Raw genomic sequence first — 17,533 nt, 5'->3', positions numbered from 1 at the left:
GCCCTCCTCCCTCCACCCTCCTCCCTGTGTGCTGTGTCTTTGAGTCTCCCCCAAGGCTCCTTTCATCACAGTGCAGGTGCCTTGGGCCAGGGTGGGTGCTGGGGGGCCTGTGGAGGTGCCGCTGAGCAGAGCTGCTGCAGAGGGGGCTGCAGAGGGGCACAGAGGCGCTTGGGTCTCTGGCAGGCATGGCTGAGGAGCGGCCTGGGTTAGAGGTTGCTGTGCTGTTGGGGATCCAGGAAAGACCTCACTCACCTCCCCGACCGCATCCAGGGGCCTTCACCTGGTTAACCCTAACCAGGTTAGGGTTAACAGCTACTTCCCATGTTGCCTGTTTTTATTGGATCGGGGGTTTAGGGCAGAGGCTTCTCTTCCTTAGATGAACAGGCGGCCTCCCCAGGCCTCCCGGTCCCTGCGGGCGCTGGGCTCGCTGACTCTGCCGCGCTCTCGCCCTCACAGGTTTGTGAGCCGCATCTTCGTGGTGCCAACTCAGCCCGGGCTGCTTCTGTCCTCCTCTGGGGTAAGTGTTCTGCCCAGCGTCACTCACCCCTGGATTCTTGAGCCTGCAGGGAGGGTGGGGTGGGCGCCTCCTGGAACTGGCCCCTCTGGATCGCTGGCCCCGAGTGCCTCCTGGAACTGGCCCCTCTGGATCACTGGCCCCTGGCTGTCCGTGGCTGTGCACTCGATGGTGCTTGTTTTCAGATCTTAGAGCTGCCTGCGGCTCGCTCCCCACCTGTGGCCGCTCACTCAGGGCTGCGTGTGGGGGGTGCGTAGGTGCATGTGTGTTTGCCTGTGGGATGAACTAGCACGGGTGTGTGGAAGGCTCCCTTCTGAGAGGGCGGCTGCTGCATCTACGATGGTATCGGGGATCAGGATCTCAGGTAGAAACAGACGGGGGGCTTCTCTGACTCCTGGAGGGGTCTCAGTCCATCCCATTACAGGCTGCATTTTTTTTCCTTTCCTTTTTTTCTTTCTTTTTTTTTTTTTTTAAGATGGGGTGTTGCTACGTTTTTCAGGCTGGTATCAAACTCCTGGGCTCAAGCGATCTGCCTCCTTGGCCTCCCAAGTAGCTGGGACCACAGGCTCGAGCCCCCGCACCCGGGTTACCACAGTGCGTTTTTGCTTGTTGGGTACAACTTCTGTGTCCCAGCAATTGGGTCCTGGAAGCCTTACAGTTTAGTGATGAGAGACGTGTTTTCTCTGAGGAATGTGTTAGAAGGATTGTTAGTGATTTTGCCAAAGTGAGGGCCTTGGATTCCTCACAGGGTCTGATTCTGTCCTCTTGCGGAATTGTTGCCCGCACACCACCACCTTCCTCTTCGCTGTCCTTCCCTGTGTTGTCTGTGTTGGTCCTTTGTGTGGTGTGGCAGGATGGCTGATGGACCTTCCGGCCGCTTCTGTGTTTCTTCTCTGATTGGGCTTCATTCAAAGCCTCCTGTTCCTGCTCTTCAAATTAACACACAGCCACGCGACCTGAGAGAAGAAAAGTGTGGCCGTAATCTCCAGAGGGTCAGGGTCAGGGTCAGGCTTCGTCAGCGGTTTGTTGTGCACCTTCCAGTCTTTTTCATAATATGAGGAAAATCTTCCACGGGCAGAGAAGCCTCCCCAGGCCCCATCTGTCCCTCATGGCTTACTGCTTTGTTTGAGTGGAACGCGTCATCTGGTAGCTGCCAAAAGGCGCGAGGAGGGTCAGTGTTTTCTGACTTTGCTTTTCTGGAAATACCTTTAATCTCCTTTGAGGCCTGGTTGTTAGTTTGGCGTAGAAGTCCTGGTTGAAACGGTTTCCCTCGGAGCTTGGGAGGCCTTGCACAGTGTGCTCTCCAGCTGGTTGCTCCTGTGGGTTTCCCCGCGCGCTTCCTGTAGAAACCTGCAGCTGTCTGCCGTGGGTCCGTGGGGTGACAGCTGGGCTCTCCTTCTGCCTGGAGGACCTTCTCTGCCCCAGTGTGCGATGTCAAAGCCGCTGAGATGACTTGGTGGGCCCCAGAGGGGAGTTGGCCACACAGCCAGTGATTTTCAGTGTCCTCCGACCTGGGGCATTTTCTTACGTAATTACCTTCTGTTCTCTACCCCTGCCTCCTGCTCACTTTTTCTAAAGCTTGTGTTAGTTGAACCACTTTAATTCTCTGATTCTTATTTTTTTTTGAGGCAGAGTCTTGCTCTGTCTCCCAGTCTGAAGTGCAGTGGCGTGATCTCGATTCACTGCAACCTCTGCCTCCCGGGCTCAAGCAATCCTCCCGCCTCAGCCCTCCCGAGTAGCTAGGATTACAGGCACACACCACCATGCCCCGCTAATTTTTTATACTTTTGTAGTGATGGGGTTTTGCCAGCTTGGCCAGGCTGGTCTCAAACTTTTGACCTCGAGCGATCCACCCACTTCCGCCCACTGGGATTATAGGCGAGAGCCACCATGCTGGGCCGTAATTCTCTGGTTTTTTTCTTTCCTGTTCAATCTCGTATTTCTACTCCTTTAGGAATAGTCTTACTTCTTGGGAGATTGCCTCAACTTTACTTTCCAGCCTTCTGTGGAGACTTGAGTTTTATTAGGATTATTTTGAATCTTTAGTTCTTTCTTGCCCTCGGCACGTTCTTTTTTGCAGCCACCCATTCTCGGATAGTGCACGTGTCTCTTATCTCGCTGAGATGAGCATGGACTTTTCTTTCTTCGATTTCTTCCTGGCCTTGTGTTTGATTCCCTTCTCTGGAGTGTGTTGTCTGCCTTTCTCATTGGAGGTTTTCCTCGGATGTCTGGCGATGCCATCTGCCTGTGTGTGGTGGGAGTCAGCACCAGCCGGCCTCAGAGGCTGGGTGTGTGCACCCAGGGTGGGGCCCGAGGGGCTTCAGAGCAGGTGTCTGTGGGCAGCAGCCCCTTGCCTGTGGACTCCGTAGAACGTGTGGGTCAGTCGGTCTCTTCTGGGTGGTCAGTGTCCCGGCCTTCACTCTTGCCCAGGTCTGTCCCCTGGGGCTCTGGGAGGTGAGTGCGAAGGGGCTAGGTGGCTCTCTTCTCAGTGAGTATTTGGCATCCCCGAGACAGGGGCCTCTTGGCTCCGTTTCCCCAGAGCCTTCTGCTGGCCTGGAGTTTGGGGCTGAGGATGCATCAGGGAGGTCCCATTTCTCTTTGTAAAGACATTTGACAGCTCCCCTCACCACCTTGGTCTTCAGGCTGCCTGGCCCGGTTTGGTCTTTGGCAGGTCCTGGCACCTCTCGGGCTTCTCTGTGGTTGGTGCGTTTGTTCCCTGGCCTCCAGCCCCCAGGTTTCCTTGCTGTCTCTCCGCGGCTGCCTTCTCTTCTTGCCTGTTGTCTTTGTCTTAGTGGGTTCGTGGTTATTAAACATCTTTTTCTTGTCTTCGTAGAGAGGTTTGGGGGTGAGTGAAATGCCTGTAGATGTGTGTGTTGGTCTCCATGTTTATCTGCCACATTTGTAGAAAGGTGTGTGTGTGTGCGTGTGTATGTGCATGGGTGTGCGTGTGCATTCATACATCCACTCTTACCTCGGCACCCAGAGGATATGCATCTACTGTTAGCTGTTTGGGGTATTTACTTTTCATCTTTTTCATTTAGTCATTTAAAAATACTCACAAATAGTGCACAGACACTCTCTCATTAGATTTAATGAGTATGGATTTATTTCTCTCCACTGAATTAGTGCTGTAATGAATTTTTTTTAAGCCAGGTATGGTGGCTCATGCCTGTAGTCCCAGCTACTCGGAGGCTGAGGCGGGAGGATTGCCTGGGCCTGGGAGTCAGAGGCTGCAGTGAGCCAGGAGCAAGCCTGTGAATAGCCACTGCAGTGCAGTGGGCAGTGTGGAATAGACCCCATTTCAATTAAACAACAAAAAAATAACAACAGATAAAACCAAGAAAAAAAAGAGAAACCCTTTTTTTCATTGATGATGGTTTTAGAGCATGGAGGCTCTTGGTTCCCGTGTCGGCTTCCTGAAGGGTTGTACCAGTTGTCATGGGACGGTTGCTGATGGCCATGTCCTTCCTGTCATTCTTAGTGAAGTGGAGCAGTGGCCACGCACTCATGAGCCCACACGTGTCTCCCTGTGGGAATGCGTGATTGCTGAAGTGTCTGCACCTGTGTGCATGCCTGTGTTTACGCCTGGCCCGGGCACAGCAGATGTGGTCTGGCCTCCTGGCGGATGACAACCTGGCCATCTAGCGGCCTTGGCTTATTTTGCTGGGATCTGCCTCATTGGCTTTGTCACCTGCCTGGGCATATTGGCACTCGAGAAACAGGGAATCGGTCACCTTCCGTTCCCCACCGTTGTCCTTGATGATTTGCGTGAGCGATTTACGCAGTCAGACCAGAGAGCCTCTAATTCCTGAGGGTGGGTGGCATGGCTGTCACGGAGCGGAGCCCTGACCACGCAGCTGTCCTCTCTGTCACCCTGCCTGACGGAAGCCCCGCAACCGTGTGCTAACCTGTGCGTTTGGTTTGTGCAGGACGGCACCCTGAGGCTCTGGGAGTACAGGAGCGGCCGCCAGCTGCACTGCTGTCACCTGGCCAGTCTGCAGGAGCTGGTGGACCCCCAGGCCCCCCAGGTAGCTGCTTCTGTTCACTCCTGGGCGACTGAGTGCTTGTAGACACCTGCAGTCGCCTGACTTGAGTGGAAAAGTCACTTCGCCGTTGGAAACGTTTGCTCTCAATGCTAGACTTCCTCCTGTGTGAGGGAAATCTCGTATTTCAAATTCTGAAGGTGGCTCGTCATGTCAGTGGGAAATAATTTGTCTCCCCGTTGCGTGCAAACAGTTAATGTACAGGAAGGCCTCTAATCCTGCTCTGAAGTGGAAGGAATGGAGGTGCTTGAGCATGCACCTTTGTGGGTCTGCCAGCCAGGTGGGGCAGGGGTGGGGCCGGGCCCACTCCAGCATTCTCTGGCCAGCTTGGAGCAATCTCATGACACCCTGAAAGCCCAGGCCTTGGCGAAGTTTCTCGCCAAACGGTCTGTTCCATTTCCTAGAGAACTGTGTGGTGTGGCCTCTGCCCCCTGCCAGGCAGCTGTGTAAGAGAGGACCAGGCCTTTTCCTTCATGCTTCACGTGGACTCAGGTTCCTGGAAGTTTCCTTCATTTAAAAAGAAATTTTTTTTTTTTTTTTTGAGATGGAGTCCCACTCTTGCCCAGGCTGGAGTGCAGTGGTGCTATCTCGACTCACAGCAACCTCCGCCTCAGGCTCCTGAGTAGCTGGGATTAAAGGCGTGAGCCACTGTGCCCGGCCTCTTCTTCATTTTTAATATTTCCTCTGCCAGGAACTGTGGGAGCTCAGTGCAGTTGTATGTGTCGCTCTCATCTCTTCCTTTCCCCTGTGTCCTCCGCTCCCTCCTCTCCTCACTGTCTGACCCATTTTGTTGGCTTTGGAGGCTGTTGCAGGCCCTGCAGGGAGTGCCAGAACCACTGGGGGGCTTTTGTCATCTGCTTGGGAAACAGGGAATCGGTTACCCTCCTTTCCTCACTGATTCCAGAATGTTCCAGTGCTGTTTCCTCTTCCTCGATATGTGGGGGCGTGAGCATCCTTCGGTCTTGCTCTTGTTGGATCAGAGCGCCCAGCGCCGGGCCCCTGCAGGTGGCGTGAAGTTAATGGGCTTCTTCTCCTTTTAGAGGTTTGCCGCATCCAGGATTGCGTTCTGGTGCCAGGAGAACTGCGTGGCGCTCCTGTGCGACGGGTAAGCTGCGGCGGCACCTCTGTGGCCTCTGGTTCTGCAGACTGCAGGGGGAAGAGTTAGCGGGTTGGCCTCTGGCCCACGTCCTCAATGAAGAGGTCCTGAACGGCGGTGGTATTGGTCTAGCACCTCCCTCTGAGAATGTCACTTTTGATGACTGCTGCTGCGTGAGGGTGGGGGCTCCTCTCAGCCAGCGCTCTTCAACCTGACGTTGAACTCCCCTGGCGTAAAGAGCACCAGCAGCCTCTGCCTGGCCTTCTGAGATGACAGACTTTCCTCTGGGCCAGTCGTGGTGGCATCACCTCACTCCCGGCTCGGGGCTGGTTGGATGGGAACCCCTGGGGTTGGTGGTGCTGACAAGGTGGGTTTAGGGGTGGAGTGCAGTTCTGCTGCTGCTTCCTGAGTGACTTCTGTGTGTCAGGAAAGGTATTCTATTTGGTGCTTTCGGCAGTTTTCATCTTGTCCTTATGACAGCCTGGGGAGGTCTCTTAGCTCGTTCTAGAACTACGCAGGTGTGAGAGGAGAGCTGCGCCTGAGCCCAGGGCCTGCATCCTCCTGCCCTGCCTGCCTGTACCGTGCTGGTTAGCTATTGCTGCACCACGAGCCACTCCAGAGCTTAGGACTTAAAAAAGTGTACGTCACCCCATGGTTTCCCCGGCGCCGGCATTTGGGAGTGGCGCAGCTGGGGCTTTCAGCGTAGGCTCTCCTGAGGTGGCACCAGCGAGGGCTGCACCGTCTGGGGTGCTGGCTGCAGAGCGGAGCCCGTGGGCCTGCAGTCCTAGTAATCATGCTCTCTTTCTTCGTGGCAAGCACTCCTGTGGTCTACATCTTCCAGCTGGACGCCCGCAGACAGCAGTTGGTGTACAGGCAGCAGCTGGCGTTCCAGCACCAAGTGTGGGACATGGCTTTCGAGGAGACCCAGGGGCTGTGGGTGCTCCAGGACTGCCAGGAAGCCCCCCTGGTGCTCTACAGGCCTATGGGCGACCAGTGGCAGGTGAGACTCGGCACCTTCCAGATGTCCTATGCCCTGCCTTTCCATAAGCCTGGGGGGTGTGGGGCAGCAGCTATGTTTTTTGGGTCCACGGGTAAGCCTCTTTCAACTCAGCCACTTCTGGGGCCCAGGGTCTGTGTCCTGAATGGCAGTGGCTGGGGCTTCCACCGTGGGTGAAGGGAGCCGGGTGCCTGGCCGGCCTGGCTGGCTTGTCCCACGTGGTGATGTCTGCAGCAGTTCTTTTTTTGGGGGAGTGTGTGGCCCCCCACACCACACTTAGCGATGAAGTTGGCACTCAGTGTGGCTAGGGTGTGTGGGACTAACACTTGGAGGCTGGATTAGCACAGCCTCGGGCCTGGGGCACTGGCTGAGTCCTCAGGAGCATGTGGAGCCCCGGGTAGAGGAGGGGGCAAGGGCGGCAGGCTGAGCTGCTTTCCTCTGGGGAGACGGTGGGGTCTCTGGGCGAGGGCGGCGGGCCGAGCTGCTTCCTTGCTGGGGGACGGGGCGAACCCTGTACCTTGTCCGCATTGCTCCTGGTAACGTGGGAGCAATGCCCCTGCCCGCCCTGCGTCTCACAGGGTTGCTGTGGAGTTGAGTGGAGTAGGTACCCATTTGCCAAAGCTCAGTTGAGCACTTTGGAAGCACTTTTTTTTTCTTTTTTTTTTTTTTTTTGAGACGGAGTTTTGCTCTTGTTGCCCAGGCTGGAGTACAATGGCGCTATCTCGGCTCACCGCAACCTCCGCCTCCCGGGTTCAAGCGATTCTCCTGCCTCAGCCTCCCGAGTAGCTGGGATTACAGGCATGCGCCACCACACCCGGCTAATTTTGTATTTTTAGTAGAGACGGGGTTTCTCCATGTTGGTCAGGCTGGTCTCGAACTTCCAACCTCAGGTGATCCGCCCGCCTTGGCCTCCCAAAGTGCTGGGATTACAGGTGTGAGCCATTGCGCCTGACCTGGAAGCACTTTTAAGCCATCCAGTTCTTTTTACCTGAGAAGTGGCAGGCCACATGATGTCCCCAGTGGGTGCCTGTCGCACCTGCTGGGCCCCTGAGGTTGATGAACTGCATGTGAAGAGCTTGCCCTGGCATCATGGGTCAGCTGCGGGGGCTGCCTCCCCAGGTCTCCACAGAAGGTGAATGGGGGTCCCCAGGCACCAGGAGGGGACCTCCCCTGCAAGCCTCTCTGGCCAGCATGTGTTGCGTCCTGGTGCTGGGTTTCCAGGGCTGCCTCTTTCTGATGAAGATTTCCTGTTTGTCGCCTGCAGTCTGTTCCTGAGAGCGCCGTGTTAAAGAAAGTCTCTGGTGTTCTTCGTGGGAACTGGGCCATGCTGGAAGGTGAGAGCACGGGTGCAGGCTGCCCTTGGGGGTCACACCCAGCGTGGTCCCCAGAGAAAGCAGAAGCACACACTGTGACCTGCCCGGGGGACCTGGTGTGCAGATAAAGGGGGAGGGTAAGCGTGTGTCCCCATCCAGAAGGCGGGGGCAGGGCAGGAGGTGGGTGATGCACAGCAGAAGAAGGAGCCCCCCCATGGGAGTCAGGCTAACGAGAGCCACTCAGGAACCGGGGGCTCAGGGTCTGAGCACCTGCCTTCAGAGTTGGGCGTTGAAGGTCCCCAGGACAGGGCTGGCAGCTGATGGCTCCCAGAGGGAGCGGGTGCTGTGCTGCCTCAGGCCTGGTCCACGGTGTTGAGGGAATTGATCCCACTGCAGTGTGCGTCAGCAAGTGCAGGGCCTCACTGGGAGGTTTAGTGGGGGTCTAGCCAGAGGCCCCGGGGGTCTTCAGGAGGCTGAGCAGGGACAGGATGGTCACTGTCCTGACGGGAACACTCAGCTGAGGGGAGGGAATCTAGCCAGCAACTCCCGTGGCTGCGGCTGCAGGAAGGAGAGCAGCCAGGCTGAGGGAGGAGCTGGATGAACATTTTCTACCCTGCCTTCTGGCGACATGACACACCGTAGTTCTGGGTGCGTCATTGTGCCAGCACTGTGCAGTCTTGTAGGCGATGGTGTCTGCAGGATGGATTAGCCCAGCATGGAATCCAGGTGCCTCATTCACGACAAGAAGTTGCTGCTCTGAAGTCTTTCAAAGCCAAACCCCACTCCAGTGAGCATTGAGGTTCCTTGGAGCTCTGGAGGGATTCACACTGAGGTCGGAGGAGTTTCCGCTGATGGGGGCCCAGCCGCCTTCTGCCAGGCTCCCCGAGTGGCGGCACACTGGCTCTGCCTCTGAGGCTTGCCTCCCTCCTGCTTTGCTTAGGATGTTGAGGGTTGAGACGGGCAGGGTCGGGCCCCCCAGCGTGGTTGGGATCTGCTTTAGGAACACTTCAGAGTGGGCCTGTCACTGGCTGTGTCAGGGACTGCAGGCGGCAGTGCTCATGGCCGGGCATCTGCAGTGCTCATGGCCCCCGTGCTCTAGGCCACGGACAGCATAGACCTGTTGAGTGTCACTTTGCACAACAGTCTCAGGCCAAAGCCTGGACTCGCTCTCCTGAGATGTTCCATAGATAGAGCAGCCTGTTCCTGGCGCAGACTTGCGGGCCTGCATTGGGAGAGGGACGGGGGAGGGCTGCTGCTAGAGTGTCCCACAAGCAGCAGAGTCACTGGAGGGGCGGGGAGGCTGCGCCACCTGCTGGATGGGCAGGCTTCAGGCAATGGCTGGTGCGCGGGTTACCGGCTGGGCCTGTGGTTTCCTGGCCAGGCTGAGGCTGTCTCCGTGTGCCTGTGGTCAGTCATTGCCCCCAATCCTTGGCACTTAGATAAAGTAGATGAAATCCGTGTCCATTCCCTGTGGCTGCAGAACATGCTATCCCCACTCGATGCCTTAAGGCACCCCACCCTTACTATCTCACTGTTGCTGTGGGTCAGGGGTCCGGACTCAGCTGAGCTGTGTCTCTGCAGGTGGCCACCTCAGCTTCACCAGGCAGGGCCCGACCTGGCTCAGTCTGGGTTGTCGGCAGGACAGAGGGCCTCTCTGGCTGTTGGCCAGAGGCTGCTGCTCCTGGTCCCCTGCCACCTGGGCCCCTCCACAGGACGGCTCATGGTGCAGTAGTGGCTTTCTCCGGGCGTGCAAGCAGAGAGTGCTGGCGGGGTGGAGGCCCAGCCTTGGTGCCCTGGTTTCCATTACATTCTTTCGTCTTTGCCCCATTCTGCTGGTAGCCAGTCCTCAGGTCCAGCCAGGGTGTGGGTCCCAGGAGGTGGGCACCGTGGGGAGCCATCCCAGAAGGCGCCCTCCACAGTCCACCGAGGACTACGGGAGTCACGAGGTAACTCCCTGCTGCAGGGGGCCCGCTGTGGTGGCCGAGTCCCATGTTCCTGCCCCACCTGGCACCTGTCCTTGTTCCCCCATCACAGGCTCTGCCGGCGCAGACGCCAGCTTCAGCAGTCTCTACAAGGCCACGTTCGACAACATGACCTCCTACCTGAAGAAGAAAGAGGAGAGACTGCAGCAGCAGCTAGAGAAGAAGCAGCGGCGCCGGAGTCCCCCGCCTGGGCCCAACGGGCATGCCAAGAAGATGAGGCCGGGGGAGGCGACGTTAAGTTGCTGATCGTGGCGGTCAGTGGTGCCTCTCACCTCAAATTAGGAAAAGCTTTTTAACTTGTTCCCCTGCATCCTGGCATGTCCCTTTAAGAAGGAAAAGGTGACGTCAGTTGTGACCAGCTCAGAGGACGGGGCTGTCCCCTGGGCTCTAGAAAGAACATTCTGTGTCACCAGCACAGGCTCTTGCTGGGTGCCTGTGCCCCCTTTCTGGTTGAAGGGAAGCCAGACCAGTGGAGTGGAAGCTCTTGAAGCACTTTCTTTTCATGTTGGAGGCTGCGTGTGAGCCGGTGGTGGCGGCAGCTGTCTGTTTCTCCTGTTCTCATACCGCCCTTCGTGTCCGCTGCGTCTTCCTCTAGGAGCATCTGTGGGCAGACGTTTCTAGCATGGTGGATGTTGTCGTGTTGTTCCGCCGTCTCAGCATCCAGGTGACGTGCTGTCCCGCAGTAGCTGCTCACCACCCAGGCTGTTGAAACTCAGCACGAATGCTTCAGCCCGCCCCAGCCCCAGCCATAGCCCTTGTGCTCAGGAGCTGCTCCTGGAGAGAGGCTCCCTTGTGGGAAGTGAGAAACACGTTGCGGAGTCGCAGGGAGCTCTGTCTGGCATCGGTGGCGCAGACGGTGAACTTGTTTCAGGAAGTGTGAGCACGGGCCTGGCTGGCATCCGGTTTACAGGGAGGTGATTGAGGACGTCGTTATGATTTGATTTGACCTTGGCACACACTGCAGAGCCACAGGGATGTTGCTGAATTTCAATCACCGATCAGCAAGGATGAACCTTCGCAACTTCCTAGGAATGTTTAGCAGCAACCTAATATACCAGGCAAAACTCCTTGGTGCCTGTGCTGTGTGTGAGTGAGGTGCGCGCCGCGTGGTCGTGCGCTGTGTGTGTGTGAGGTGCGCGCCGCGTGATCGTGCGCTGTGTGTGAGTGAGGTGCGCGCCGCGTGGTCGTGCGCTGTGTGTGTGTGAGGTGCGCGCCGCGTGGTCGTGCGCTGTGTGTGAGTGAGGTGCGCGCCGCGTGGTCGTGCGCTGTGTGTGAGTGAGGTGCGCGCCGCGTGGTCGTGCGCTGTGTGTGTGTGAGGTGCGCGCCGCGTGGTCGTGCGCTGTGTGTGTGTGAGGTGCGCGCCGCGTGGTCGTGCGCTGTGTGTGTGTGAGGTGCGCGCCGCGTGGTCGTGCGCTGTGTGAGTGAGGTGCGCGCCGCGTGGTCGTGCGCTGTGTGTGAGTGAGGTGCGCGCCGCGTGGTCGTGCGCTGTGTGTGTGTGAGGTGCGCGCCGCGTGGTCGTGCGCTGTGAGGTGCGCACAGCGTGATCGTGAGCTGTGTGTGAGGTGCGCGCCGCGTGGTCGTGCGCTGTGTGTGAGGTGTGCGCCGCGTGGTCGTGCGCTGAGTGAGGTGCGCGCCGCGTGATCGTGCGCTGTGTGTGAGGTGTGCGCTGTGTGATTGTGTGCTGTGTGTGAGGTGTGCGCCGCGTGATTTGGGAAGAGGCTTCTGCAATGGGCAGGCTTCTGGGTACATCACTTACTTCGTTCAGGCCGGCTCCTACCTGCTGTCCAGTGATGAAGTCTCCACACAGGAACAGGTTCATGCTGGCGATGACTTTGATGTGGGCTATCGCTGGGTACTCAGAATCCTTTTGTGTATCAAAAGCTGGAATGCTTCAAATTTTTCGTAAGTGCCTTGTTTTCCTTTTAACATTGATCTGGAAACAGTGCTGTCTGCAAAGCTGAGGCCCACTCCTCTCTGCTGGGGATCAGGGGTTTCAGAAGGCAGGGGTCACGCTGGGCCACTGTCCTGTACAAGCAGCCTGGCCTCCTTCACGCTGCCAGGGCATCTGGCGCAGGGCATGCTTTCTCGTTCATAGTGTGCTTTGAAAGTCTTGGTTTTAGGAGAGGTTCAGGTTGGTCTTGCTGGCATCTTCACCTAAAATAGGGTCTGGCAGACAGGCCTATGCGCTGCATCCTGCCCACGGCCTGATAGATGGCCTGTGAATGGCTTTTTTACATTTTAAAAATGGTTGAAAACAAAAATATATTTCATGACATGAAAATCATGAAATTCACATTTCATTGTCTGAGAATAAACTTATGGATGCAGCCATTCCTGTCTGTCCACGTCTCATCTGTGTCTGCTTTGTGCTATGGCTGCAGAGTGGAGTGGCTGGGACTGAGACAGAACGGCCTCCTCACAGGACTGTGTCTCTCCACCAGGACTGCGGGGCTACTCTGAGGCTCTGCTTCCTCCCCAGCCGGGTTGGCTTCCTGCTATTCCTCAGCATCCTGCCTTGGTCCTGAGTTGGTCCCTCTGCCAATAGCCGTTTCTGTGTCTCAGTGGATGGCGCAGCTGCCTTCTTGCTGGTACCTTGACTGATAGACTGGTTCCTGTTCACCTGCCCGAAGTCATCCCAGAAATACCTCTTACAGTTACATGGGTTGAACCCAGCTCCGCGTGTATTTAGAGTTTTGTCTCTGGCCCCTTCACCCAGAACAGCAGCACCCACCGCCTTCCTGTCCCCCGTGACTGCCTCGCAGCTGGGTCTGTTCTGTGAGACGTCGCCACCCTGTTTGCCATCTGGGAGGATCTCACTCCTTCAATTTCATCTGCTCTCTTCCGTTATTTTTTTAGTTTCTATGTATTTTACTTTTGGGACATTCCTTGGACTTTGTTCTACCTCTTTAATTGATGAAGAAAATTTGGTCATTGTATCTGGTTATTTTTTTTTTGAGACAGAGTCTTGCTCTGTTGCCCAGGCTGGAGTGCGGTGGCACAATCTCGGCTCACTGCAACCTCCACCTCACTGCAACCTCCGCCTCCCGGGTTCAAGCGATTCTCCTACCTCAGCCTCCTAAGTAGCTGGGATTACAGGCGCCCGCCACCACGCCTGGCTAATTTTTGTATTTTTAGTAGAGATGGGGTTTTGCCATGTTTGCCAGGCTGGCCTCCAACTCCTGACCTCAGGTGATCCTCTCGCCTCGCACTCCCAAAGTGCTGGGATTATAGGTGTCAGCCACTGCACCCAATCTATTGTATTTAATTCTAAGCACTTTCTTCCAGACGGTCTCACTCTGTCACCCAGGCTGAAGTGCAGTGGTGTGATCTCAGCTCACAGCAGCCTCAACCTCCCAGGCTCAAGCAGTCCTCCCACCTTGGCCTCCCAGAGTGCTGGGATTACAGGCACGAGCCATTATGCCCAGCCCGTCTTTCTTCATTTTGATTACAGTGTGCGTACTGTACATCCGAAAAGTGCATGTGAAATGCTGGAACTGGGATTTCAGCAACTGAATGCAGTGTGTGACTACCCACGAGAAGCAGGACACTTAGCACCTGCTGAGAAGCCCGCACGCCCATGTTCCCTCCTAGGCACTGCACACGCATGCTGGCCGGCCTGACCTCAGTTTCCCTCTTGCTGTGGCTGCTTCTGCTCCACTCTCTGTGAGGCTCATCCACCTTGTTGCCTGTGGTTGTGGATTGTTCATTCTCAGTGCTATGTATGCCAAGTACTCCATTGTGTGAAAATTCCACAGTGCGTTCGTTCTATTATCGATGGGCATTTGGGTAGTTTCCACAGTTTGGCTGTTAGGAATAGTGCAGTGATGAACATGCTGGCACCTGTCTTCTGTTTTTTTTTTATTTTTAGAGACAGGGTCTTGCTCTGTTACCCAGGCTGGAGTACAGTGGTGTGACCTTGGCTCACTGGGCCTCCTGGGCTCAAGCGATCCTCCCACCTCAGTCTCCTGAGTAGCTGGGACTGCAGGTGTGTGCCTGCATGCTGGCTAATTTTTGTAGTTTTTGTAGAGATGGTGTCTTGCTCTGCTTCGCAGGCTGGTCTCGAACTTTTGGCCTCAAGCAGTCCTCCTGCCTTAGTTTCCCAAAGCACTGGGATTACAGGTGTGAGCCACTGCCCCCGGCCAGCACCCATCTTCTGGAACATTGTAAGCATTTCTGTTGGGTGTGTACTTGCGTGTGGAATTGCTGGCTCTCAGTTATGCACATTTCTTGGAAGATCCTGCCAGTCCTTCATCCCAGACCCCGACCCCAGCGTGGAAAACGCAGTGCATCCTCACGCCTAGTGTTTGCGGCTGTGGCGGCTCATGATCGACTTGGAAGGCCCATAGTGTGTGGTGTGGAGTTTTGCAGGGAGCCAGTGACACTGCCCACCTTTGATCCAGACCTAACCTTGATCCTGTTCTCTGAGGCCACCTTACCAAAACCTTGACTTACCCGTCTTAGATCACTTACCCTGGGGGAAATGTGCCGCAAGCTCACGAGGGCACTCAGCCAGCCTATAAAGTTTACCATGGCAGAGAACTGAGGCCTCCTGCCAGCAGCCAGCAGCAGCTGACCAGCCGCGAGGGCCCCTCCGGGAAGGAGAGCTTTCTGTGTTTCTTCCTGTACCCCATATATGTTGACGTGATACGTTTTACTTTCTGATTTCCCTTGCGAGATCTTTGGTCTGTGGGTTATTTGGAAGTATGGTTTAATTTCCAAACATTTAGGGTTTTCCTCCAGATTTTGTTGTTGTTTCTGGTTTCTGGTTTTAATTCCATTGTGGTCTCAGAATATACTTTGCTGACTTCCCTCTCTTTAGATTTGTTGAGCCCTGTTTTGTGCTTCACAGTGGGAGGGTGATTGTATGTGCACGTGCAGATATGTGTGGCCCCCACACGGTGTCTCCAGCTATCCCTGTCTTGCCTCTCCGTGCCCAGTGCACCCTTCTCAGCCCTGCCGTGTGACCCTGGGCAGGGCCCTCCCTCTACCCTCCTTTGCAGGTTGGCACAGTGTTTGGCTCTGTCACTGGAAGGAGCTGGAGGGACTCCACAGGAGGGAGGGGTCTGCCCTCCTGGTTCCAGTGTGCTTGCTTTTCCTGGCTTCCGTGGTGTGTGCCTGCCAGCCTCATGGTGGGGGCGGGGGCTCTCAGTGACAGTCTCCAGGAGTTTAGCGACACCCAGGTTCATTCACCACGGTGGGAAGGATTCCTGCTAAGCTTCCTTGCCTCTGTCCAGCTCCCAGGGCGTCTGCCTCCCTCCTGCCCCAGGGAGTCTGCCTCCCTCCTGCCCCAGGGAGAGCTTCTGGGTGAGTCTCGCTGGCACTCCCGCCCCGGGCTTCCTGCTCTCAGGCCTTGGCCTGCTGCACCTCGGCCAACTGCACCACCCGGCACGTCATAGCCTCCCTCAGTTCAGAGCTGCGTCTCAGCCGACGTGGGGTTCCGAGGTTCTCACCGAGATCCAGACTCAATGCTTGTGGGTTTGTTGTCTCAGTCCTGGCGGTGGAGGTTCTCCCGAGGCCTCAGCGCCTCTGTGCTCAGAAGTCTCTTTACATGTTAGTGGAACCCTCTGTTCCTGTTGAATCGTTCTTCGTGTTAAATGTTTCCATCTCTTGACTGATACATGACAGTCATCATGTATGTATTCTGCGGCTGCTTTTGATTTTTTCTCTTTATCCCTGGTTTTCTGTAATTTGATAAGCTTTAGGGTATGTGTGTGTGTTTTGGGGGTTTGTCAAGATTTGTAGGCTTTGTCATTTTTATGCAATTTGGAAATATTCTAGCTATTCACAGTCTCTTCCCCTGCCTCCTGCAGTCCCAGGTACTCAAATGGGCTGCTTGCTGTGGACTCATGGGTCCGTGAGTCTGCTCATCTTCTTCAGTTTGCGTTTCATTTTTGGTAGATTCTGTTTCCACGTCTTCAAGCCCACTGATCGTTTAAGCTGCTGTTAAGCTATGGCCATTTTCTGTAGGAGCCATTGTGTTTTTTCATCTCTGTAAATTTGGTTTTGGTATTTTAAAAAATGTCTTCCAGCTAGGCTGGCGGCTCACACCTGTGATCCCAACACTTTGGGAAGTTGAGGCAGGGGGATTGCTTGAGCCCAGGAGTTTGAGACTAGCCTGGGCAATACAGGGAGACCTCATCTTTAAAAATAATTAAAAAGGTCAGGTGCGGTGGCTCACACCGGTAATCCCAGCACTTTGGGAGGACAGCGGATCACAAGTTCAGGAGTTTGAGACCAGCTTGGCCAATATGGTGAAACCCTGTCTCTACTAAAAATATAAAAAATTAGCTGGGCACATGCCTGTTGTCCCAGTTATTTGAGAGGCTAAAGCAGGAGAATCGCTGCCAATATGGTGAAACCCTGTCTCTACTAAAAATATAAAAAATTAGCTGGGCGCATGCCTGTTGTCCCAGTTATTTGAGAGGCTAAAGCAGGAGAATCGCTTGAACCTGGGAGGCAGAGGTTGCAGTGAGCCGAGATCGCGCCACTGTACTCCAGCCTGGGCGACAGAGCAAGAATCTGTCTAAAAAAAAAAAAAAAAATTAGCCAGGTGTGGTGGCACATGCCTGTAGTCCCAGCTGCTCGGGAGGCTGAGGTGGGAGGATCACTTGAGCCTGGGAGTTTGAGGCTGCAGCAAGCCGTGATTGCACTACTGCATTCCAGCCTGGGTGACAGAGTGACGGTCTCAAAAAAACAAACAAACAAAAAAGCACACCAGTGTCTTCCATTTCTCTTTTAATCATAATCATGCTTTAAAAAATACCCTCCAGCATATGGAGCAAATTTAAGATAATTGTTCCTTTTCTGCTAATTCATTATTACTGTCATATCTAGGTCTTGTTTCTTCGACTGTGGACCACTTGCGTGTGATCTGTCGGCCGACGATGAGCTTGTTGGGATGTAGCTCCATCGTAAGTCGAGGAGCATCTGTGATTTGTCCTCTGCTTATGGGATATGTTTTTCTGTTACTGAGTCTGTCTAGTAAATTTTTGACTAGGAACACGTGAGATTTACATTATTGTGAAGTTTTGTTAACGTTCCTTTAAAGAATATTACGCTTTCTGGCAGGCTGTTAAGCCCCATGTAGATTAATTTGGTCTTTTTCAGGTTTGTTTTAAGCTCACTAGAGTGAGGCTGAAGTAGCCTTTCCTTGGATGATTTAGTCCTTCCCAGGTGTGACCCTCCTGCTGTCCCTGCAGAATCCTGGGTATTCAGAAGTGTCTGCACACTGGCTGGAGGGACGAGGGTGATTTCTGTGCAAGGCAGGACTTGTTTGTCTTACCCTCCGGAGGATTGTTTTTTCCTCAAAAGCTACTCTTTGGCGTCCTGGGGTTTTACAGAATGTGTAGGTTGGTGTTCATCCGAAGACCCCAAAGGGACGCTGGTGTGTATTTCCTTTCGTCTGTGCAGCTCCCCTCCCCTTTGCAGGTATTCTGTCCCCAATTCTAGCTGCCTTGGCCTTACCTATACCAGGGAGGCCAAGTGGCCCGCTTGCCCCACTCCCCTTCCAGACAGGGCCCTCCCATCTCCTGGACGGCTGCGGCCCCTGTGCAGAACTTCCTTCATGGGCACCTCGCTGTCTGGGGGC

At 55.2% G+C, this 17,533-nt stretch overlaps 1 protein-coding gene across 5 annotated transcripts in view; it reads left to right on the top strand.

Annotated features, from left to right (window-relative positions):
- Positions 1-16,952, top strand: part of WDR4 (WDR4 tRNA N7-guanosine methyltransferase non-catalytic subunit) — a 36,331-nt gene extending 19,379 nt beyond the window's left edge. For 3 of the 5 annotated variants that reach the window (XM_004062866.5, XM_055373659.2, XM_055373660.2), the window contains 6 exons: positions 457-517; positions 4,444-4,542; positions 5,598-5,662; positions 6,470-6,653; positions 7,915-7,984; positions 9,998-16,952. In XM_004062866.5, the coding sequence (XP_004062914.1) occupies positions 457-517; positions 4,444-4,542; positions 5,598-5,662; positions 6,470-6,653; positions 7,915-7,984; positions 9,998-10,191 (673 nt within the window). In that variant the 3' untranslated portion in view covers positions 10,192-16,952. The remainder of the gene's footprint in view (positions 1-456; positions 518-4,443; positions 4,543-5,597; positions 5,663-6,469; positions 6,654-7,914; positions 7,985-9,997) is intronic. The other 2 variants (XM_019017764.4, XM_055373657.2) reach the window with 2 other exon arrangements.
- Positions 16,953-17,533: the final 581 nt, after the last annotated feature.

The sequence above is a fragment of the Gorilla gorilla genome, chromosome 22, assembly GCF_029281585.2.
Source record: "Gorilla gorilla gorilla isolate KB3781 chromosome 22, NHGRI_mGorGor1-v2.1_pri, whole genome shotgun sequence".
NCBI classification, from domain to species: Eukaryota; Metazoa; Chordata; class Mammalia; order Primates; family Hominidae; genus Gorilla; species Gorilla gorilla.
This window is presented reverse-complemented; position numbering and strand designations above follow the sequence as displayed.